The sequence below is a fragment of the Falco naumanni genome, chromosome 6 (assembly GCF_017639655.2).
Source record: "Falco naumanni isolate bFalNau1 chromosome 6, bFalNau1.pat, whole genome shotgun sequence".
Classification (NCBI taxonomy): Eukaryota; Metazoa; Chordata; class Aves; order Falconiformes; family Falconidae; genus Falco; species Falco naumanni.
Window position 1 is genome coordinate 21,119,590 of NC_054059.1, and position 25,563 is coordinate 21,145,152.

The 25,563-nt window shown below is 36.1% G+C and overlaps 1 protein-coding gene across 1 annotated transcript in view; it reads left to right on the forward strand.

Moving 5' to 3' along the window:
- Positions 1 to 25,563, forward strand: part of CSMD1 (CUB and Sushi multiple domains 1) — a 1,211,070-nt gene that overhangs the window by 1,027,097 nt on the left and 158,410 nt on the right. Inside the window, exons 35-38 of the mRNA XM_040599137.1 lie at positions 977 to 1,101; positions 1,734 to 1,830; positions 9,349 to 9,453; positions 20,708 to 20,826. Coding sequence (XP_040455071.1) covers positions 977 to 1,101; positions 1,734 to 1,830; positions 9,349 to 9,453; positions 20,708 to 20,826 — 446 coding nt within the window. The remainder of the gene's footprint in view (positions 1 to 976; positions 1,102 to 1,733; positions 1,831 to 9,348; positions 9,454 to 20,707; positions 20,827 to 25,563) is intronic.

The window sequence follows — 25,563 nt, forward strand, 5'->3', positions numbered from 1 at the left end:
AGTTTTCCATATCAAAAAGTAATTGAGCACCAGGTGGCTGCTAGGCAGTATAGTGTTTTATATAATGACAGATTATATGAGCAAGTGTGATGCACATTTTCTTGAACATTCATTATTTTCATGACTCGTCTGCAACTTGAAGTACAGGACAGAATTTAATTCTCCAGAAGTGTCTTTACCTGTTTTATTACACAGTACTTGTATATTTCTATGATGCATAGGATGATGATTTCTTTTTTGAAGTAGAAGCATAGTTTACATTGAATAATGATAGAATTCTGAAGTGTAGATAATTTTCTTCATTCTGTCAACAGACCTGCAATGGGATAATGTTTAGCACTTCAATTTTTTTTTTTTTTTTTTTTTGGTAAATGTTGAAAGGTTTTCTTCTCTTCCCTCTTTGAATTTATATCCAAAAGTCATTGATAGTCACAGGAATTTATAATTAGAATGTTCTAAAAATAAATGTAGGTGTCCTATTTTTTGTGTATTCTGTTTTTTTGTTTAGTTTAGTTCTGTTTTCTTGAACCTTAAAGAAGCAATTGCGTGTACAGTAAAAATATTTAATGTACCACACTGCTTTACCAGCTAGATCCAATATTGGAACTATCTTAGGCTGTGGGTAAGTTCACATGATTTCTGTCAATCATGACTGTTTAATGTTATGTCTTTACAGTTTGTTGTTACTCTCAGGTAAGACATGATTAGGCTGTGCTGCTAAGCTGTTCTAGGCTGCACATACTCAAAATGAAGTTCACTTCTGAATTATTTATTCATGCAGGTTGTAACTTATGCTTGATATCGTTTGTGTATTTTAGATAACATTGCTTTCTAAGTTCAGTTCATTGCTTCACGTCTATGTGTTTATGCTACAAAAGGGAATTATTATAATCGGTTTAGTAAAATTGTTACTACTTTTTCTGTTCTCTGAAGTGGTTTAGATTTTATAATAATTCATGATAATACTTTCTTTCAGTGCCATGCAGTGGGAATTTTACTGAGCGGAGAGGTACTATTCTTTCACCAGGTTACCCTGAACCTTATGGTAACAGCTTGAATTGTGTGTGGAAAATCATAGTGACTGAGGGATCAGGTATTCAGGCAAGTCTATATTCTGTCAAGTATGGAATATTAAGTACTTTGTGGTTCAGTTTGAGAAGTAATTTTTTATTTCTCTACAAGTGTCAGAAAATAGCAGTTAGTAAAATCATTTTTGGGGGGTACTTGAAGTATCTGTGCTTTTATTTTCTCAGTATGGTTCTTTGATTAGCTTTATTGTATGTTACTTATTGTTACAAGGGGGTATGAATGAGAAATGGTTAACAAGCAGCTTTCTTAACTGTGTAGAATACTGAAAGCATGTCCTGGTCCTTCAATCTGGTATGCAAATACCAGCCCTTTCTAGCTGCCAGAATGTCACTGAGGCACTTGAGAAGTCTGCAACTGTCTGGATTACCTGCTCATTTAGACTTTGAGTAGTTATTTATAATCATGCAACATATGTGCAAAATCAGTTTTACTTACCTAATGTCATATTTTCTAAAAGTTACGACAACTTAAAAAGTGAATGTTAATGTTTTATTTACATTTTTTTCACTCAGTTTTTTTTTCTTTGAATCTGCTTATGTTATTTTCTTTGGGACATGCTCTCTTTTTATTTTGTTGTTTCTAGAACATTTAAAAATACACATGCTAGTTGGTTTAAAAAGTTTTGTGATGGTGTTTTTTAACAGATACAGGTCATCAGCTTTGCCACTGAACATAATTGGGACTCTCTTGAAATATATGATGGTGGAGACCTGACAGCACCGCGTCTTGGGAGCTTTTCAGGTGAGGATATGACATGATTTAAACATACATTTCTATATTTAGGTGTGTGAGATGTGTCTGTATGTTTGCTCACACATATAGACAGGGAGTGTATTTGTATTGCATTGTTTGTGATATCATTATGAAACGTTCTCATTTTCAGGAGGAAATTTCAGGTGATGTAAATGTGTCAATATTCAAAATCAGAGAGGTTTTCAGAAGAAAATGTAATACCAAAATGTTTAGCTTTGATTAGTGGGATTTAGGAGATAATACTTTAAAATAAAAAAAAAAAGTGCCTTTCTTTTATTTTACCTACTCATCTCATAGAGAAGATACAGTGATATAAATTGGTACTGGCATTCCAGGAGCTTCCTTTGATAGCTTTAACTTAGTTTATCCTTGTTAGCCTCCCTTTCTCAGAAAAAAGATAAAGTATTCAGTATTCATCCAAAGTCACCAGACCTCAGAGCACAAAACAAATGACTACAACTGGGACATAAACCATGTAATTCATTGTTTTACATGTACATCAGGCATATATAGTTCTACTCCTTTTCTATGAGACAGTTTCTATAGAAAGAGCATGTTCTATAAACGAAACCAAGAGAAAGAGATAGTTCATATAAGATTAAGTCATGAAAAATATCCTAGATTCATGAGCTCTTATCACAAGCCTGATCTGATTCTGGTGTAGCTAAAGCATTTTGTGGAATTTTGCCGCTCTGGTAACTTCACAAACTTTTGAAGTATAAATGTATATTGGATTATGTAGGGAAATGAATGATCAACTGAATAAATTAACTCCCTATTGTTTATTTGTATATTGAATTAAATAATTTGAAGTTACACCTCAAAATTTAAATATTAAAATACATTGTGAGTTAACTTTAGTAGGCAGCTCAGCCCCACTCAGCTGTTTGCTCACTCCCACACAGTGGGATGGGGTAGAGAATCATAAGGTTAAAAGTGAGACAACTCATGGATTGAGATATAATAGGTAAAGCGAAAGCTTCACATGCAAGCAAAGCAAACCAGAGAATTTATTCACAGGCAGGTGTTTAGCCACATCCAGGACAGCAGGGCTGCATCATGCATAATGGTTGCTTGGGAATAGGAATGCTATAACTACCAATATAGGATGCCCTTCCTCTTCTGTCCCACAGTTTTTATTGCTGAGTATGATATCATATGGTATGGGATATCCCTTGAGTCAGTTGTGATCTGCTGTCCCAGCTGTGTCGCCTCCCAACTTCTCATGCATGCCCAGCCTACTCACTGGTGGGACAGTGTGACAAACGGTGGTCTTGATGCTTGCTGTGCAAGCACTGCTCAGCAATAAGGAAAACATCCCTGTATTATCAACACTACTTTGGTCACAAATCCAAAGCACAGCACCATGCCAATTACTATGAAGAAATTTAACTCTATTCCAGCCAGACCCAGTGCAAAAGGCTGTAACATTTTATATTAAATGCTAGTAACTATGCGGTATATTAAATTGGCAATGGAGAAGAATGAAATTATAGAACTTAATCAGCTTTAGCAGGTGAAATATTAGGCAAATAGATTGGACCCATTGGATAAAGAACTGATAAAATGATCCATTTAACAATAGTCCATTTAACAATACTCAAGATTCAAAACACTTTCTTGTTCTATACTGAAAGTGTGTCATTTTGCTTTAGCTTAAAAGCCTTCCTAATTTCCACGGAAACTGGAAAAGGCAGGGGTTTTGTATTAGAATTATTTCGTTGGGGATAGAGTAGTACAGCTTTATAGTGGGTTTATGTCTTCTGTATAATGAATGTCAGATTTAAAATGAGTAATTGTTTTGTGTTTGGGAAAGACCTAATGAAGAATATGTAAACATAACGTGAAATCTGCTGTTCCCAGTATTGAACCAGTAATGTGACATTGAAACTGAATTCCAGGCATAATTTCATAGGTGGTAAAATTCAGAAGGTATCATTTCTCTCTTGCTAAATCTTGTACAATAACATTGTCTTCCGATTCACTCTATGAATTCATTTATCTTCTAAACATGCATTCAAGATATACAATTACGAAGAAGTTACTAAACTGTGCTTCTAAAATATGGAGTTGATTTGGAAAACTTAATTCACTGGAGTCTTGCTTCTTAAGGAAGACTTAACAAAGTCAGGCAACTATGCCATTTCCTTGTGTCAGGGCACAGTGGGGGCCAGCAGCTCCCTGAAATTGGGTTGCCAGGAGACATAAGGATGCTCTGGGGTGGCAGGGCAGGCCCTGGCAGCCAGGGCCCATCCCCCCACCCCAGCCAGAGGCAGGGCATCTGGGGGACACCAGGTCAGCCCCAGTCCCAGGCATGGGGCATCTCTCTGGGGACTGGAACAGGCTGAGGCCGGGCTGGGATATAGATCTAGCTTGATGGGCCCAGCTTGATGGACCCCATGGCTGGGCTGGGCAGGGCAGGGCGGTGGGGAGCTGGAGACTAGCCCTGCTGTGGCATTACTGGGGGAGGGACTGGCATGGGGTCCTGGGCCATGGGCACAGTGGGGACAGGCAAGCCCCAGGGGGCTGGGCAGGGCCAGTAAGGGCTGTCTACTAGAGCAATCTGAGCCCTTATATATTTTCTTATCCTTTTTGGATTAATCCTGGTGTCATCTTTCATTAGTGAATGGCAAAAATGTTAGGGCATTTCTCTTCTTTTTATGCTATGGTAATGTTTATGATGTGAGGATGCTATTTTAAGGGAAAGTGATAGAGGCTTCAAAAACAAAGCTGTTACAAAAATCCTGATACCATGTGTTAACAGATATAAAGATGCCTTGTGCTTCTGTCTTGGTGGCAGAATCTTTTTTGTACAGGATTTTTGTACAGCCACCCTAGACAGAAGCTGCTGTGGCTGGGACTGATGTGTTAAATGCCAAGAGGCATTATCTCCAAGCATACTTTTGTCGCATGCAATGGAATAGTGAGCCAGGTAGTTTCCTGTGCCTAATAGTGATAGGTGATGCCTTTTTGTCAGCAAACTGCTTCTTTTTAAGGCCAAGTTTCCTAGCTGACTCTAGACAGTGTTGAGAGACATTCAGAGTAAATGGAAAACTAAAATTATTTTTGCTTTCAATGGTACAGGTTCATCAAAGTAGTGCTGATGGCTCATGAGCTGCTGTAGCATTTACAGAATATATACAAGTGTAGCAGGTTTTTGATTAACGAATGAAGCTTAGTTGCCTTACCAAATGTTTGAATGAAACAGGATCATTTATGAGAGAGAGAATTAATTCTTTTCATATTATTACTAATAAATTTTACAATGAGTAAACATGTTTCTAAGTTTACATAATAAAGTTATACCTGGAATATTTTAATAAAATTAAGGGACTGGGTGAACAGATCAACTCTTAATTCTCTCAGTTGGGAAAGTCACAGTTTTTACAAACAGAATAGAATTTTACTTCCTATATTCAGAAGAAAAAAAAAGAAAAAAAAAAAAGAAAAGCCATAACTGGAATTGATTTTTCTCCTGTGGAGGTAATATACTTAATTGTTCATTTGGAAAAGTGATTTAAGTTCCCTGTTTTTCAATAGCCATTTTGATTTCCAAAAGCAGGTGAATTTATTTAAAAAATATGTTAAAGAAAAAAGAAGTTTCATTAAATGTTAATCAGCTTATGTGCGTGTGAAGTTTATCAAGTGTTTAATCTTCTGTGCTTGTCCTTAACAGCCATGGTCTTGTATTTTCCACTTCCTCAATCTAAAATGGGTATATTCCTTCCAGTAATATTTTTCTCTTCTAAAGCCTGCATTCATTATAAGGCTATGAAATTGTCAACTGAATTTAGAGATATTTTGTTCTTATAGCTAAGCAACGGAAGTTCCTACATAAAGCCTGTCCCTTAAGCCAATAAATCAAAACTTGTAAAACTTGAATAAATGTCAGGCACCCCATGAGTATTTTTAAATATGCTGTGCTGCCAATTTTGTCACAGAATGGAATTATGAGGGAGTGGAAATTCCTGGGATGAAAGGACAGAAATTCATTAATATGCCAAAGTCTGTCCTGTACTACTTAGTGAAGGTTATAGACACAGCTGAGTGAGAGAATATTCTTGACAAACAAGTCACTTTTTCCTGAAAGTATTAAATCTAAACTTAAGTGAGAGATCATTTTACTTAAGACACAGAAATGAGCAAAAAAGTGGAACAAGCCAGAAAAGCAGCAGTATTTTAGCATATCTAGCTTGGGACCGGTGCTTCACTGGACTATGGTATATTCAAGCTAAAAAAAAGAAAAGAGAGAGAAAGACTAAAAATAGCTACAGCTCCATCTAAAATTGTAAATGCAGGTAACATCTGACATTCCTTTACATATGTATATGTACTTAAATATGCGTATATACATGTATAGGCATATGCAAAGAAAGCATACAAATACAGCAGTCACTGAGGTTGACATCTGAACAATCTACTTTTATGATGGTAGTATAATTTAGAAATAAATAAGGTAAGAATGTGATCCCTAATCTATGTTTGTGCTAATCCAAGAAATGTGGAAAATTACCATTAATCTCCATTCTTTGTGATAAATTTCTTGGATACCTAGACAGCCTTTCCCATTTGCAATGTAATGTTCATGTCTGGAATGAGATACATTGCTCCTAGTTGTCATTGCTATTGAAAAGGGTAGTGGACATACATTTCTAAAATAAAATCATAATTAAACTTAAAGTAAAAAAAAAAATTGTCCTCATTCCCTTGTAAGCCTTTAGGGAGGCAAACATGCACTTACTGCCTCCTAAGAGTGTTCCTTGTTTTGCAGATTACAGCTTCTCAATCAAGAGGTTAAGTTGTCAATCAGACTCCAGTATCCTAATGTGGTATCCATCTATATGAGTGTTAGATGTCTACCATGGAGGTATCTGCACCTAAGCTATTATTCATGAAATCTGTTCCTGCCTTTTAATTATTGTTTCTTTCTATTGACGATAAAGGAAGTCCAAAACATCTAGGACACTGTGGACACATCTGGTCACCACACTAAAACGTATCTTCCATGCTTCATATACCCAATCCAAGAAGAAGCAGATGTTGGCAAGTGGTTAGTAAAATTTCAGTTAGATCATAGAATCACTGAATAGCCCAGGTTGGAAGTGACCTCAAAAGATCATCTAATTCCATCTCTCTGTGGAAAAGGGAGTCTGGGTGAGATTATTTAGCATCTTCTCCAATCGCATCTTAAAAACCTCCAGTGATGAGGACTCTACCGTGTCCCTGAGGAGATTGTTCCAGTAACTGATAACTCTCACTGTAAAAAAAATAATCTTTCTTATATTTAAAGTGACTTGTAGTCATTACACTTATCTTCTCCATGTGGCTGCCTGTGAAAGGAGAGCCTCCATCCTCTCTGTAGCTGTCCTTTAAGTACTGAAACACAGTGATGAGGTCCTCCTTTGAGCCTTCTCTTCTCCAGGGAGAAGAGACGTAACTCCTTCAGCCTTTCCAAATAGGGCAGGTTCTCCAGCCCTTTCATCATCTTCATGGCTCTCCTTTGGGACCCTCTTCCAGTCTGTCTGTGTCTTTCTTGAATTGTGGGGACCTGAACCGGACATAATACTCCAGGTGCAGCTTGATGAGTGCTGAGTAAAGTGGGATAATCACACCTCTATCTCTCCTAGTAATGCCCCTCTGGATGCAGCCTGGGAACCTATTTGCCTTTGCTGCTGCATCAGTGCACTGCTGGCTCATGTTCAGTTTGTTGTCCATTAGGATCCCCAGGTCCTTTTCAGCAAGGCTACTCCACACCCACCACAGATCCTAGCCTGTACTGGTCATTTTGGCTATTCCGACCCAGGTGCAGGACTTACACTTGTTGTTGTTAAACTTCATACTGTTCTTGCTAGTCCACTCTTTCATCCAGTCCAGGTCTCTGTAAAACGGCTGACACGTCAAGGTCACTGCTCAGCTTAGTGTTATCAGTAAACTTGGTGAGGGTGCTTTCAGTCCCATAATCCAGATTACTTATGAAGATGTCAAAACAGTGTGGAGACCCATATCAGTCCCTGGGGGACCCCACTTGTGACAGGCTGCCAGCCTGAACTATGTACGCCATTGAATGTGGCAATTATGAGAATTAAAATCTCTAGCCTCGTTTATTTCTCACAATACAATAGGATATAATTTCTCATCTTACTGAGTATCACCCTCTAAGGAATTAAAAAACTGGTGTTAAGTGTTAGCAGATCCTACGAAGGAACAGAACTGCCAGAAGAACACTTTAGTTCCATGAAGAGTATAATCATTTTGAGTCAACATCCTCATCCTTACAGAGCAGACACCTTAAACATCCTTAAATAAATTTCAAATTCCATATGGATACTGTGAAAAGTCTTTCCTCCAGGAAGATGTTTCACTATTTTCTGTATTCCATGGTAAGTATTGTGTGATGTGAATGCTGTGTACTGTCTGTGAATTTCCATACTTGAAGCTTCCATGTCAGACCTTCCTTAAAGGGCAACCTCTCATCTTTTAGCTCCTCACCATTTATCTCAAGATTTTGCTTAATACAGTTTTAGGTTTAAAAGTATTTACCATTTCCTAGTTTAGACTGTAGACTTATGAAGGTAATTCTTTCCAGGGTTTCTTTTTAAGCCTGAGTTTCAAGGTCAATAACTAGTCTGCTCACAGCTACTATAGAAACAGCAAATGCCCCATAGGAAATGAAAATATTTCTTATGCAACCACTGTTGAAGTTCATTAGCTACTTGATACTGTCTTTGAGGGTAATCATAGAAAATCATGTAATTTTTAGCCTCAGTAGGTGTTCCAGCTTTAGGCAGTAGAATATGAGTTATGTAGTATTCATGTGGTAACAAAGAAACATGTGTTGGACTTCTCAATGCTAGTGACAAAGAACATGTCCTGGGTGAGTGAGAAGCTTGTTGTGTAGCACACACTGGAGTCCATGGCACACAGTTTTATAATAGCTATTTCAATTAGATAATGCTAGCATGTGGTGGGTAGTTTTGGTTGTGTGTTTTGGTTTTGGGTTTTGGGGTTTTTTTAATGTGTTGCACCTGCTTCTTCATTTCCTGTCATACCCTCAGAATTAGGACAAGTGGTTGAAATATTATTGTGGGAAGATGTGGAGTGGACACAAAGAAAAAATCTGGATGGCTCTTTTCTGTACTGAAGTTTTTTTATATGTGGAAAAAAGTCAAATGGCAGTTAAGCTTGTTCTCGTAATCAAATCCTTTCCTTCCATGATTTTTTTTTCTAGTTATGCCTCTTTTTTCTGTCCAAGTCAATAAAGTTTCATCTGAACATGATGGGATCTTGTTTTATTGTATGCACATAGCCTTTTAGTATCATGACTTGTGATCATAATTTTCTTGTCGGCTGAGGAGAAAACAAGGCATAACATAGCAGTAAGTTTGAGATTTCCATGCCTATAATGAGAAATAAATGAACCCGTCTGATTCAATCCTGGTGATGTCTTTTCAGTATAAAACTGATATATCAGCATGCTACAGTTTATTCCATAACTTATTTTTCTAGGTACAACTGTGCCAGCATTGTTGAATAGCACCTCCAATCAACTTTATCTGCATTTTCACTCTGACATTAGTGTGGCAGCAGCTGGTTTTCACCTGGAATACAAAAGTAAGGCTACTTGGTTTTTTTATGTTTGCTCAGGAAAGATGCATGTGAAAAGGGAAAGATAGAATTTATATTCTTTTGGGTTTGTTTTTTTTTGTGTGGTTTCTTTTTCTTCCCTGACTACAGAAGTCTCCTCAGTGTGAATTGATGTAAGTGATATCTATTAAACTGAAATTTTAAATCAAGTGCCATTTCAACTTGCTGAAAACCAGCTTTCAAAAATTAGCTACATATAACAAATTAACCTGCCAATTCAGAAAAAAACATTTTAAAGATGTCTAATTATGGTGTGGTAGGTTTTTTTTTTTAACTTATTTCAGCTTAGTTCTGAAACTTGGGTAACAAAAAAAAGTAAGAGTTAGTTTCACTTTTTGTAAATAGATGAAACCAGAACAGATAACACGTTTTTTCCTATTCATACATGTATATGTTTGTTTCTTGGTGTTTTTCCTTTGCTTCAAATTCTTTTCCCTCAAGAAATTTCTGTAATTAAAAAAAAAATAATAAAAAATTTGTAATTCCACAGCTACAAGAAAACACTACAGTTATCTTGGTAAATTGTTGGCAGTGTAAACGAAATAACTGAAGAAGCTTAATGGCAAATTCTGCTATATATCAACGTTATGAATGTTTTGTGAGCAGCTTGGCTCTAGAATACAAAGGTCTGCTGTTATCAGCATCAATGGATGACCCCACATAATCATATTTAACTCAAGCATGCATGCTTGTATTATTACCTCTCTCAAAAACTTCAAGTACTATAGAATATATTCATCACATGTGCTTGCATTGTTTTGCTTTTAACTGGAAATAAGTATTGCAAAGAATATTCTAGTCTTCTAAAAATCAATGTGTTGATGAGTTAACAGTCTGATGAATGCTTTGATGGAGGTCACAAAGTACTTCCTCTTTAATTTTTGAAAATGAACATGCTCTATTTTCTTTAAAATGGTATTCAAGATTTTTTTGTGAAAATTGAGTTTATTTTTGTATTACATGCATTCCAATATTAATGTCTAAAACTGTTCATGTTATTCATCTTTTTAAGAAGTACATATAAGTAAATACATGGATGATTTTTAGTAAGCTCTATTTAGGATTGAGATTAAAAATTGTAAATAAAATATGAATATGTACAGAATTTTTAAAGGCTAGATTTTCAGCTCACAACAAAGATTTTAATCTAAACATATTATGTTTTCATTTGGTTTCTTGTTTATTTCAAGCATTCATGTGCAAGCATGTTGTAGGGTTTTTTGAATAAAAACATTCTAATGGTGATGTAGCATAAAAATATGATTATTACTACTGCAGGTATTTTTTTAGAACCTACTGTTCTGGCAAAGTTACGATTTTTTTTTTTTCTGGGGAGCCCTCCGCCCCGGTTGGTCAGTCTTTTTTCCTCCTCAAGCCTTTCACCTTAACCTGCAGTGAAAGTATAACTCCATAGGAAATATAAAGAAGCACAAATTTATTCTAGGAGGTTGCTGCACAATGAACATTTTTAAGCTCATTTTTTTGTATTTTACTGTATCGTTTTTATTATCTCTGTGACTCCTGGAAAAAGTGTGTTCTGTTAACAAGTAAAAAAGTGTTTGGGAGCATGCAAGGTCACTTAGATTTTGTTTGTCTCCTAATTGCCAGTTCCACAACTGTGCTCTGTTTAAGTGTCTAGTGACTTCAGTGGTGCCAATATTTCAAGGCCAGGTTTTTTTAGAAGTGCAACTCAGTACAGGTCAAGGTAGTAACATTCAGCATTCAAAGCTTAGTTAACTTCTCTCTTGATAGGCTGGCAGGAAAGAATTATTTCCTTTCTTAGGTGGCTATACAGTCTCTGCAGGGCTAGCAGGAGTGCCTCTGTGTGTGTCTCTGAATACAGAAACTGAGCAAATCCCCACAGCAAGAATTGCTGTTTTATATTGAGCAGTCACCTTTTTAGATCAAGAAAGAAGCAGAGAAGGAAATATTCTTCTGTGTAACAAGATGCAGATATTGCTAGTGTTTGATTATGAATTCTAAAGCCTGTGATCATTCAGTCACCTAGCATTTGAGGCAGCATTGGAAAAATAAATACCTTTGGTTCAGAAGTCAATGTAAAAATTGGCATAAAAATGTCCTTTTCTGGAGGGGTTCTCTTACTAAAACAAACACAAAAATGTCTGGTATCTGAAAAAATTTTCAATATGAAATGGTATGTTAGAACATCAGATCAGATACTTGTGATAAAAGCAAAGGAAAAGGAGGGCTAGATTCATAGTCTTTATAAATAAAATACTTTGCAGCTGTAGCATTCATCTGTAGTGTAAGAGGCCTCAGCTCGGTTCTTTCATCATCTTAGAGAAATTTGAATGTCTTAGTCATAGCAGGGGTCCTCAATATCTACTTTTAAGGATGTTCTACTTAATATGACAGGCTAAGCAGCTGTAGAAGGATTTGTATCAGCATCCTAATTACCAGGAAGAACGGTCAATTTTTCAGGTTTAGCTTATGTTTAAACATTTTGTAAAAAGTGGCAAAGCACTAAGAACAGATCAGTGTTGTGAGGACAGAGGCGTCTGTTTAATGTATGTATTTAGAGGAGAGCTTGACTTGAATGGATGTAGGATGTAGGCAACTGGTCACAATACTTAAGCGGATACATGGTTTTCAGCTCTCGTTCAAGTACATGTGTTAAAAGTTTATAGAATGTAATTACAGAAGAGAACTTAAGAGTTTGTAGCCTTTGCTGAAATTCTCTGTATACCTCTGTGATAAGGGTATTCTTATGAGTAGCAGCAATGTGGGTTCAAATCATTGCAGGTAATTAAGGCCTTCTCTCTTACTTTTTCGAAGTTGTCAGTAGCCTGCTTTGCAGGAATCCGCTCTGTTGTCATCTTTCCGTTTGTCTTCACTGAGGACAGAGGAAAAGCAATGGATTCTGGACCCTGCACTAAAGAAAAGGCTTCTTCCCCCTTCATCAGTTCTACTGTTTATTGTAGCACTTATCTCTTAATTTATGTAGTCACAACAAAAGCAAATGTAGTCATGTAGAAAAAATAATATTTAAAAGGTGAATAAAAAATTTCCACAAAGATTTATGTAACACCTCTTTCATTTCCTGTACAAAAAGCAAGCTGAGGGGACACAGTAGGTTAGAGAGAGGAAGACAGAGCACAAAATTGCTGGGAAATATTGTCAATAAGTAAGAGCTAGTATCAGCATAGAGTCATTTAAAAAAATGCAACAGAATTATGACAGTTTGTATGAACTGAAAAACTGACCCTTAGTTTTTTTTAAAAAAAAAAAAAGAGAGAGAGAGAAAGAAATAATAAAAAATGACAACATAATCATGCAACCAAACCAGAATTAATATGTATTTCTATACTTTAAAAGTCTCCAGCATAGCACTTCAGGAACGTAAATGCAGAGAATTAGGTATTTAATGTTGTTTTACCGATCGATATACAAGGACTTAATAGAAAAGAAAGACTCCAAAAAATAAATTTTAACTAGTTCTCAGAGCAGTAAAATTGGCGGGCATACTTTTTGTTTCATTTTCAACTAGGTCATGTTATTGTTCTTTAAAGTATTTTGCAATAGCAATTTGGTAGGTCTTCTGTGACCCTGATTAAAATTTAGTGATGATTTCATTTGAAGTATTCAGTTTATAGTATGCTTTTTTCTTATTTGGTAATGCCTTTATGAATACAAATGTACTTCTATATAGTTCCTGCTCTTTTGTGGAAAGGGAATGGCTTTGTTTATGAAGTTGTTTTCTTGAGTATTCAGTTGCTGTCAGTCAAAACAAACAATAAAAATTCCCAGTTGTTCTGGTTTTTCATCAGATTTCAGGGAAGTCCACAGAGATTGTGGCTTAATTTTATATTCCAGAACAACAAACCAAAATACTAAACTTCGTGGCTACGTACATTCCTCATGGAATACAGCCTTAGAGTTCTTCTCCAGCTATATGTATATATTTCCCAGTTAACATTAATGGAAATTGTATGCATGCATCAGAGGACACTGGATCCTTTAATACGGTGTCAGTTTAAAGGTTTTTTGAAAGACAAAAAGCTATCTGTCTTTGAAATTGAGAAAGCTGTAATACTTTTTATAAGGCAAAAATTTTGCAAATCCTCATTTCACATTGCATCTTTTTTTTTTTTTTTTTTTTTTTTTTGGGGGGGGGGGACACACGACACCAGTGTTTAATCCTAAAACATTCCTTTTAGCAATGTCTCTTTTTCTTGGCCTCTCAATTTGCAGGTTTTTTCTATGTATGTCTTTATTTTCATGGGAAGGATCTGGGCATTCTGCTCCTACAAACCTAAGTTCATATCTAATCTAAGCAGTGGATATGTTCCCTTTATAGCCTTCAAAAAAACCCAAGTCTTCCAGTGAATAGTATAATGTTATTTACTTTAAGATGTTTTTGTGTTAGGCATCAAGAATGTAGGTATGAGTTGGTTGTCCAAGTTGAGTGGTCATACTCAGTTATGTTTGATCATGTCAACGATGACTTAGATGTTTTTTTATGTCCTTTGTTTCTTTGGGGAGAGGGGTGGTATTTGTTTTCAAAGTCAGATACACACATCCCCTCAAAAGAAATTATTGCTCAGTGTCTTAGAAAAATTTCATTTGGGTCATATAATTGTAAGTATTGTTAAAAACCACTGAATGGCATTCTTGTTTTCAGAAAGGCTGTAGGTGTTAAACTGGTTGCAGTAACCTATGATGAGAAAGCAGTAAAATTTGCAACAGATAATGGTAGAAAAGACAGCAATTAGTCATTTGACTAATCCTTCATATGCATTATTTTTCCTCCAAAACTGTGGTAGAATAAGTAACATAATTATTTTCAAAACCACCAGCAAGTCCAATGAAAATGTGCTTTGTTGATTTCTAATATATACAACAGTAGGAAGAATAAATATTCCTGCTATTTGATTGTACTCATTTTAATCTTAATGAACAAAGGAAGCAACTATCCGAATGGTATGGTTTAGAAATGTACCTGTTCCAATTCAATTGCATTTGTGGGCACTCATGATTCAAGCTTGGTCTTAAAATCTCATTTATTAATTCAGTAGTAGTTTCAATATTTTCTTTAATATGCAAACAAACAAAAAAAACCTCTGGAAACAATGAGTATTTGCTCATATAGCATGCTGCTTGAACTTCTCAGTTGAAGTCAGGTTTGTTTTAGCAAGAACTGAATATGTGATGAATATAGACACGTAGGTTTAGGCCACTAATGCCTGTAAGTAAAATATTTCAGTAAAAATCCTGATGTATGCAATCAGTATTTTAATAGTGTCATCTAGCTTTATTGCCCTGAACTAGAATAGATGGCACAATTCAGCATCATTCTTTTTGTAAGCTTTTGTTTTACTGCTATACAAATATGATGTAATATGTGTGAAAACATAAGCTTAATTTTAATTACTGTCTCCTTTTCTGAAGCTTTTCTATTGCATGTTTTCAAGTACTAAAGTTTCTCAGGAGCTGAAATAAAGGACTGGTAAGGGGACTAGAGAACAATGACTATCTTTTGCAGTACCTCTCTATGATAAAGATCTCTAATAAATTCAAAGACAAAACCAGACTAGCAGAGAAGATGTATTCTTCTAAGTAGCATATTGATTTTTGTAGGTCCAGATTAAGATCTTTCATGCAATTCAGTCTTTAATGAGGCTCTTCAGTGCAGCAATCTTTTCTTTTTCCCTGTGTTAAAGCAGGTGTGAATCATAAAAATGCCATTTTTAATTTAGCAGGTCCTGATCCTATCAGTATATCTATACAACTTACTATCTGTTGACATGAATCTGATCCCTCTTGCAGTAATTCATTAAAATAAGTGCATTTTTTAGGCTAGTGTCTGAAGCATGCAGTTTTGGAAGGGACAGCTTGGGTTTTCATATATACCATCATCAAAATGTAAAGAACAATTCACTCCAGCTTGATGTTTGTAATATAATAAAGAACAGGATGTTTCAGTTAGCCACATAGGAGTGGGAGGGAGGAATTCAAAAAAGCAAGCCTGATGACTTCTGGTAAACCTGTCAAGAAATTCTTGTGTTGTTAAGTTTGCAACTCTCTGAAATAGACACTAATGGGCATTCACATTGTCAGATATGCCAGCAAAGATTTTCTTTCAGCCAGCAATGGCAGTGATGCTTGGACAGAATTTGAGGTAATTGTAAGCATGTATATAATTATGTAAGGGAGGCCTATTTATCTTAAGGCACAGTGGAGACAGGAAAGTATTTAGGAGGCAGTTAGTGGGAGAAGGTCAGGAAGAGGGTTGTAATTCTTGACATTGATGTGCTCTCTTGTACTGCACAGCAGAAGCTGAGCTCTGAAGAGCATGCGCCAAGCAATCCTTGTTCTTGTTTGATTGCTTGGACTTGACATTTAACATGTTTTCCCTTTATTACTGACTGGTCACATCCAATCTAGTTTAATGTGTTTCAGAGTCTTGAATATTTAAGTTCTCTAGTATGTCCCCGGATACCAGAATTTGTTTGCTTTCCCTCGTGTTCTTTAGATTTTTGGACTGGTTCTTACCAACTAGTTATCTAACTAAACTAGGCTAGTATTATGTAATCACAGAATCATAGCATCACAGAATGGTCTGTAAGGGACCTCTGGAGATCATTTAGTTCAACCCCCTGCTAAAGCACGTTCACCTAGAGCAGGTTGCACAGTCAGGTCCAGTTCTCAGTCCACCTCACTGTCCACTTATCTCACCCACATGTCCTGAGCTTGCCTATGAGGGTATTATGGAAGACAGTGTCAAAAGCCTTGCTGAAGTAAAGGTAGACAACATTCACTGCTCTCCCCTTGTCTACCCAGCCAGTCTTTCCATCATAAAGGGCTATTAGATTGGTCAGGCATGATTTCCCCTTGGTGAACCCATGTTGACTGCTCCCAGTAACCTTTTCCTCCACATGTTCAGAGATGACCTCCAGGATGAACTGTTCCATCACCTTTCCAGGAATGGAGGTGAGGCTGACCAGCCTCTAGTTCCCTGGGTCCTCCTTTTTGCCCTTTTCAAAGACTGGGGTGACATTGGCTTTCCTCCAGTCCTCAGGCACCTCTCCTGTTCTCCATGACCTTTCAAAGGTGATGGAGAGTGGCTTAGCAGTAACATCTATCAGCACTTGGGCGTGCATCCTATCCGTGCCAATGGATTTGTGGGTGTCAGTTTTGCTTAAATGATTTCTAACCTGATCCTCCTCAACCAGGGGAAAGTCTTCCTTTCTCCCCACTTCCTCTCTTTCCTCCAGGCTCTAGGATACGTGAGGGCCAGCCTTGGCAGTGAAGGCTGAAGCAAAGAAGGCATTCAGTAACTCTGCCTTTTCTGTTTCCTTCATTACCAGGGCACTCATCATTCAGGAGCAGCCCACATTTTCCCTAGTCATCCTTTTCCTACTGATCTACTTGAAGAAACCCTTCTTGTTGTCCTTGACCTTCCTCACCAGATTTGATTCCAAATGGATCTTAGCCTTCTCATTGCCTTCGTGCATGTTCTGACAGTGTTCCTATATTCCTCTCAAGTGGCCCATCCCTTTTTCCACATCCCATAAAATTCCTTCTTCTGTTTGAGTTTTTCGAGAAGCTCCTTGCTCACCCATGCAGGCCTCCTGCCCCCTTTGCTTGATTTCATACTTACAGGGATGCACCTATCTTGAGCTTGGAGAAAGTTATTCTTGAATATCAGCCAGCTCTCTTGGACCTCCTACCTTCTAGAGCCCTAACCCATGGGATTCCTCCAAGCAGGTCCTTGAAGAGGCCAAAGTCAGCTATCCTTGAAATCCAGGGTTGCAATCCTACTTACTGCCCTGCTTCCTCCTTATAGGATCCTGAACTCCATCATCTCATGGTTGCCGCAACCAAGGCTGCCCCCAACCTTCACATCCCCAACCAGTTCTTTATTTGTGAGTACAGGGTCCAGAAGCACACTTTCCCTTGTCGCCGCCTGCACCATCCATGTAAAAAAGTTATCAGCAATGCTCTGCAGGAACCTCCTGGACTGTGTGTGCCCAGCTGTGTTGTCTTTCCAGCAGATGTCAGAGTGGTTGAAATCTCCCATGAGAACAAGGGCCAGTGGTTGTGAGGCTGCCTCCAATTGGCTGTAGAAGGCCTCGACTTCTTGTTCCTGATCAGGTGGCCTGTAGTATACACTCACAACAGCCATGTTGGGCTGCCCTTTAATCTTTACCCGTAAGCTTTTGACTCATTCTGCATCCACCCCTACGGAGAGCTCGACAAATTCCAGTTGCTCCCTCCCTTAATGTTTAAAATTATGGAAGATGAGGATTCAGAATAGTATTTGCTTCTGTTTCCAACTTTCTCTTTGTTTGGGGGAAAGTAATATTGCTTCCTAATGTCAGGTATATCAAATAAATTATGAGTGGGTTTTGCATACTATTTGGTGATATTCTGATATAATATTCTATATTATAAGTTTCGTCATCAGACCAAAGAAGTAGTATGTACAAAGTATAAGCAGCTAGCAGAGAGATGTTTTTACTGAATTATTAAAATCTGTTAAAGGTAAAATACATAGTGTAATACCATATATAACATATATAACAGTTGCAGAGAAAATAACTTTGAAGATTTTCTTTTGATCTTAGTCTAAGTTATGTATGCTATTTAACTAATGATAGAAAGCCCTATATTACAAACACATTATTAGTATCGCTATGCAGTTACTGTTATAAAACTGTTTATGTGACTCAGAAAAATCTGCAAAAGAAACTTTATTCATACACATCTAGAGTCAGCAGGCCTGTAACTGTCAACACACAGGAATTCTGAGTTCAACCAAAACACAACTTTATTGGTGACAGAAAGTGAACCTCAAATTTATAGTCACAGAATTCAGCAAGTACATTGCTATCTATAAGCAATTTTGTCACAATGTCTTTTTTTGGTGCTATTTTATTTAATAATGGTGAGTTTGGTGCAGACCTATTTAAATTTTAACTTCTATTCAAGAGTGAGAACAGTAAAGCAAAGCAGACATAAAGCTTGATTCACTTATGTTGTCTCTGAACACTGGGTTCTCAAAGTGGTAAACAACAGCCTATATACTGTAGTTTGAATTATTGAAATAAGATGTTACCCTTCACTTAATGCTGGAGCAAAATGTTTGTGCAGATGCAGATCACAGGTATTGTGTACCTATACTCAAATAAATTTTCCAGACATGAATACATTTATGGTATTGTGGAATTCAGAGTGGTTGACCCAAAGAACGGTAATAGGAGACTGCAACAAATCCAAACCCACTGCAGTTAATTTTTATATCCTCATGCTTATTTGGAATAATACATTTCCATATAATGACTACAGGTGGAGTCCTTAGTGGGCCCATGAAATCACCATAACATAATTTGAAAGTTCACTATATTGGTAGAACACCAACATTTGTAAATTCTGTGGCAGAAATTTCTGAAAATCTTTAAAGTATGTTTAGACTTAGTCGAGGGCGTAGGACATAGAAAGCACGTACAGGATTATGGAGCGTGTTTCCAGGAAAGGAAAAAAATGTCTTGGCAATACCAATTCCAGGTGAAAGTAGAAAAGCTATTTCAAAATTCAGTGTGCTTCATCAGTAAAAATATATTTACTTCAGCTAAAACCTGAGCTGCAAAAAACTGACTGGAGGTGCGTGAAGTGGGAAACACGAAATTCTTATGTGTGTATTTAAGATTTGTAAGGCATTTATATTTGAGTGATGATAAGTAGATACATAAAGGCTTAGGGCATGAAGTTAAAACCTTGTCTGTATCAAAATGTGTAAGCAGCATTATCGGAAAGGAAATTGTGTTTCTATAGAAAGACTAGGGCCTCAATGAGTAATATCAGATATAATTTCAAGATGAACCATTTGCAACAACAAGACTCCAAAATGTCAGGTATCAGAGTAAAGCCAAATATGTAATTTCTGTACTAAACACTCTGTCAAGTTGCACTTACTGTCACTAAAGGGGTTAGATTTCACAAGAAGATAGTGAGAGTTGTTGCATTCATTTAGTTATTTTTTCTTACAAGTGAATTGAAGGACACTATTACATTCAGGAAAGTATTTTTTAATCTGATTTTTACAGAATTTTGTGGTAATAAATTCTGTTCGCACACATTGTGATAGTGATTTCCCTTCTGTTCTGGCTGTTACAAATCATACTTTAAGAAAATGCAGCAGTTACGTATTTATGTTTCAGTAGTAACATTATCTACTTAATAAAGAACTTCACAATTAAAAATATACATTTTATATTGTTTCAAAGAGAGTTTTTAATGTTATAAGGGGAAGAAGATTCTGTCATCAGACCAACCAATTCTGCTGGTCCTTCTGATTGCAAAGCACATCTTAAAAGCACAGAATTGTTGAATCTGATCAGCAGTTTCTCAACTCTTGTTCGTTTGGAGCATTTTAGCTTAGATAGCAGAGATGACATTTCATTTTCTGTTGTACTGACTAACAAACTCCTTAGGTAAGCACCCAAAGGGGGGGGGGAAGTCATATGCACTTGACAAAAAGAAGCTAGTACTTCATGTTGCCAAATTTAGGTGAACACATTTGAGAAATTACTAATCATCAAGAGTCTGTAAAACTAATCTGTTTGCTAACACCTGGCTTAAAAATAGTGAAGAGCAGACTGTCCTGTTACACCTACTCAAAGATTTAGTTTTGGGTTAAGACTACTAAATTTCAGGTGCCTGAACTTCTTTATAGTCAATGGAGTTGTCTAAACTAGAGAAACACCCTTGGCCTTTAGTTGCCGCTCCAAAAGGCTCTACCATCTAACCTCAGTAATTCTGCTCATCTATTGCTGAAAAGAGAGAATATGCATAAAGTATATTCCCTCTTTCTCTCTCCATTCCCCTCGCAAGGATAAGGGGGGAAAAAAGGGAAGAAAAGGAAAAAAAAAAAAAAAAGGCTCTTTTAATATTAATATACTAGAATTATTGTACTGGTTGAAGTCAATAAAATGTCATAGTATGTGACAGCAACATGAGATAGCAAGTGGTACAAGTCACAGTATGTAATCTTTGTGCTTCAGTCATACCGTTTGTATTCTGTAGGGCAGTTCTTAAAACTTCTGTGTTTTAAACAGTTCAATGTTGAAATTAATTTTTAATTATTATTCTCTCAGAAAACCCAATGCCATGGAAAGAATTCATTAGAGCAGAGAATATCAATGAAGAGCTGTTGTCCACTTATCTATGTTTTTACAATGTTTGTGTTTACTTTCCTCAGCTGTAGGCCTTGCTGCCTGTCCAGAACCAGTAATTCCTAGCAATGGGATCAAATCAGGAGATAGATATATGGTGAATGATGTTTTGTCATTTCAGTGTGAGCCAGGATATACATTACAGGTATTTGTTTCTTCCTTTTTCTTTGAATTATACACTGTTGAATAATTGCAACCGTATGTTAATAGACCCACCCAAAACTTATTTTAATGAAGAGTCTGTAGTGTGTCCATAGAAGTGATTTAAGTAGAGCCTGTGTGAGTCACTCCCACATTTTACAGCTATGAATATGTAGCAAGTCTGACCCTCAGTAAATCTGGTATGGTAAATCTTATCTTAGATTAACATACTATTAAGCAGTAAAAGACATCAAAATGGACAAGAAATAATATAGTTAAAATGTTTTCTCTAGAAAATTATTTCACTACTATGCTTATTGAAACTGTACTGTGTTTTTCAATCTTTGGAAGTGGTTCTTCTAGGTGAAATTTTAACCACAGTGATAGAAATACATCATAGGATTTCATATTCTGCTCAGAAATTTTAGAATTCAGTTGCTAAAGTAAATTTTATTCATTTTAAATCTATTTTTAAAAATCTTTCAGGGAAAGAAGTACTACAAATTAGTTCACAGTTTGGGGATGTTCACTGTTCACACACTGGTTCAGTTTCCCATGGTAGACATGTAATTGAGCCGCTGTTTGTAAATGTCACAGTACTACATAAATCTAAGACTGAAAGCTTTTTTCTTCCCTCATTAGTTCCTTTAATTCACTTACATATATTCCACTGCTGGTGCGATACATTGAAAACATGTAAGTTCAGAAGCATTTGGGTGGTACTAGCTCCTACTCAAGACAATGTAAAAGCATACCACTGTATCAGAGAAAGCAAAGTGTCACTATTTCAGCTCCAGAGAATGTTAAAGTCATGGTTCCCTATTTGATGTTTGCCAAATCAGTGCTCCCTCCGCATATATAGGCTTATTCTTTGGTCCCAGCATTCCTTCCCATTCTCCTAAAATTCAGATAGGATTCAGACTGAACATCTTGGCTCTATGCTGGCTGTGGGAACACCTGTACTTGAAAAGTCTCTCTAGGTAATCATCAGTATGCTTACCTTTTCAGTCATGTATTACAAATTGAGGATCAAGTCTTTAATCTAATCCATGCTTTTTACGTTTATAGCATGACTTGAAATGGCTTGCATCAGAAGCATCCCATATCCATTGCAAAAAAGATTCTGTCATACAGGTATCCTACTAATTAGAAAACGCTCAAGACCTGTGCACAGTAAAGCCTGCTCTACCCATACTGAGCACTTGCTGCTCATTTACTGGTTTGAGGATTGCTTACAAGCCAGCTGATCATTTATATATAAACAAGTTTATGTTTCCCTTTCCAGCAAAGAAAAAATCAATATTATTTCAAAAATACCTGTAAAAATCTTATAACCTTTGGACTTTATTAACTTTATTTTCCCTATTTCGTCTTTCTCTTATATCCTTTGTAAGTAGCAGTAATTTCAGTAAGAAAATGAGATATTTGGTACCATATCTTTTATTATTTGGGCCCTTAAAAAACCCTGTAATTTAAATAAATAAATAAATAAATAAATAGAATGGACTCCTAAATAGATTCTGACATATTTAAAGGCTGCTAATGAATGATTGATGTTTTTCTTCTTCAAACTAACATTAAACTGAGTATATGATGAAATGCTGTATTCTGCATATGTCTATGTTGCTATAGCCAAGGCAAAGGTATAGGAACTGAAAACTGATTTTCAGAGCTATTGATTTGTTAGAATGGGGTGCTGATATGCTTTTGGCCTAAGTGAAGTATCACAGTTCAGTAATTATCACAGGCTAGACTATTCCTGATAGACAGTTTGCATTGTGACACTGTTCTGGAAGTGAATTCAGAAGAAAAATTTTAAGAAGGTAGGTATACAACAGAATATGCATTTGGCCTCAAGGCTAGAAAACAAGCCCAAGCACTCCCGCTAGTACAGATGTAGCTTATATGTTCTTACAGTTCTTTTTTGTATGCATTGAGATAAATTTATTGTTATCCCTAGACTCAGGACAGTTTATTTCAATGCGGAATCTGTCTGGAAGTCAGCCTATAAACCTGGTTACATGACAATAAATATAATCGTATTTCCAGAGTTGTTAGATTAAATCAAAACTAATGTCTTTCTTGCTTCTTTGAGAAAGATTCCTATTTTGAATATTTGTGGAAAAGTTGTGTGAAATTCTTTCTGTATTTTTATTCAGTTCTACCTTACGGCAAAAGGATCAGGATCTAATGGTGGTGCTGGAGGACTGTCATATAATTGTAGTTCATATAGTTGCTAATAGGTGCTTAGTACCTCATTGCTGCAATCCAGGCCACAGCTTCTGAGCCATTAAGACTGAAGTATATATAGGCCAACACGTGATTGTTGGGTAAACTTGTAGCAGCTATCTGACTGAAAAAAAGTTAAAAACTTACCCTAATGGTGCTAATGGTTTCCTCTGGAGATGGAATAGCATCTAATCCAATGTAATCCATCCAAAAGCCAGCTGTCTAATCTGAATCAGCTGTTTAGGCTTTCATTGTGACACTAAACAGCCACACAACTCCAAGGGATGATTCATACTAAGATTTTGTGTTAGGACAGGTGCCTTTGAAAGAATCTTTCCTCATTGATTAGAATATCGAAAGGTTAACATGGGTATCTAAATTGTTGAGGTTTGCTAGGGTGACTTCTACCTGTATTCCCCATCATATTGCACACTCTTCCTACTTTTTCAGCTATGAAACATCTGAATTTTGCATATGAAAACAGGGGATGATTCCATTTTTATGACATGGATTAGAAATAGATAAACCCTCAATATACAGCATCATTGAATTTTATGTCCATGCTTAAAAGAGCACTGATGAAATACTGAGGTGGTATGATAACAGTAGACTATGAATACTTCAGAAGTAGTTGCAACGAGTGCAGGAAACCTTTTAAAGATACACATTGTTAGCCCTGACTTGATGTTTTAGATCCATTTTTATTAGAAAAAAATCAGAAATGTGAGTGCATAAATTCAGTATTAGTATAAAACAATCATGCCTTTCGGAGGAAGAGATTGGCACATAAGAAACTGATCTGTGTTAATGCTAAACTTTAACACACTGTGTATATCACTGTCATAAAACCACACGTTTTGTCTGTATGCAGGTCTTTTCTGTAACCCTTGAATATGACTAACTGCATTTTTTTTAATAGGAATTATATAGTTAAATACTTTCTTGAAATTTCATAGCATATTGTTCTTCAACGTTACTTTATACCTCTATTTCCATACATATACAAGCTTAGTCCTATCTGTGGAATTTGAATTATGTAGAAACTAGTTTCATGGTCTTGTCTAAAGTGTAAAACAAAAGACCTTCAATATCCAAATTCAACAGAAAAGAGTTTGAACCTTTCAAAATATTTATGAGGATTTTTATGATGTATGGACTCTACTGTAAGAAAGTGCATACACATGTATGTATAGCATGTTGCTCAGAGAGCACAAATAAAAATGGCTCCAAATTAAAAAGAAATAATAATGAAAATAAGGTTCTATGAGGCATGGCATGCTTTCTATTCAACAAGTATAGATCAGCATAACTTTGCAGATCCTTTTTTTTTTTTCACTCTAACTGTGAAAGTACCCTCAGTCTTTAGAGAACATATTCACAGCTAGCAATAACAATCAGGTGTGGATTAGTTTATAATTGAGACTTACCAGAAAAGTCATAGAGCTCAAACTACTACCTGGAGATGCATAAGAAAGGTAATTGCTAGCTGTAGGATTAAGTGTCTCCCCCCAGGAGGGGACTTTAAAAGACTGAAATCAGAGTGTGCTCTTGTTGGGAAGAGGCTTGAAGCCAGAGGAATAATTTCATTTTATTTTTCAAAAGATCTTTTATAGGCTATTTTACTTTTTTCCCTGACTGTGGTATTAAATTATGGCTTCCCCCTGACTCACATCAGAGATATGCAATCATAGACTGAGAAGAAAGAATAAAGTAGGGAATATTGCTTTAAGTAAATTATTCAAAACTTCATCCATTTTGCAAGTAACTAAGATGACACAATAAGTGCGTGCAGATTTTTCTTTAAAAATCAAAAGGTTGCTATAAAAAAGTATCTTATTGAATAATTATCTATTTGTGGTATTTTTAGAAGAACAATAGTTTTTCATAATGTTAATAAAAAGTGATGTGTGGTTTTTTTTTTCCTTTCAAGACATGTTTTGCAAATGCTTCAGTTTGTCTTTAAGAAGCTGATTGTCTAAATAGACTTAACTGATAATTAAAGTAGTTCTATTCCGTACAATTCTATAAGAACTTTATTCAAAGTAGTGTGTGTAGTTTCTTTTTTGTAAACTTACCAAATGATACGGAAGTAATTTCATCAGATGAATTTTCCTTTACTGTAGTTTACTAATTTTTCTCATTATTTTATGCAAATTTGATAGCTATAGACTAATAACATTTAAATAAGTCTTCATATTATATTGATAAAATGTGCTACCTTAGTAGATATTACTTTAAAACACTTGATAAAAATAAAGAAGAGATGTTAAGTGACTTGCCCAAGTTTGGATATCCAAATGATTAAAACAGAAATGAAACCTTGCTCTTAGTCCTGTGTCTCAGTCTTTGTATCAGACTCTTTCACTCCTGCCAGATTATTCAGCTTTCATGTTCCAACAGTCGAATGCATAACCTGAGTTCCTCAGGTGACAGAACTGACCAGAAAAGACTTTTGCTTTCGCTACTGCCAAGTTTTCAACCTGAACTGTTACCAGTTCAAGCAAAGCTTTGA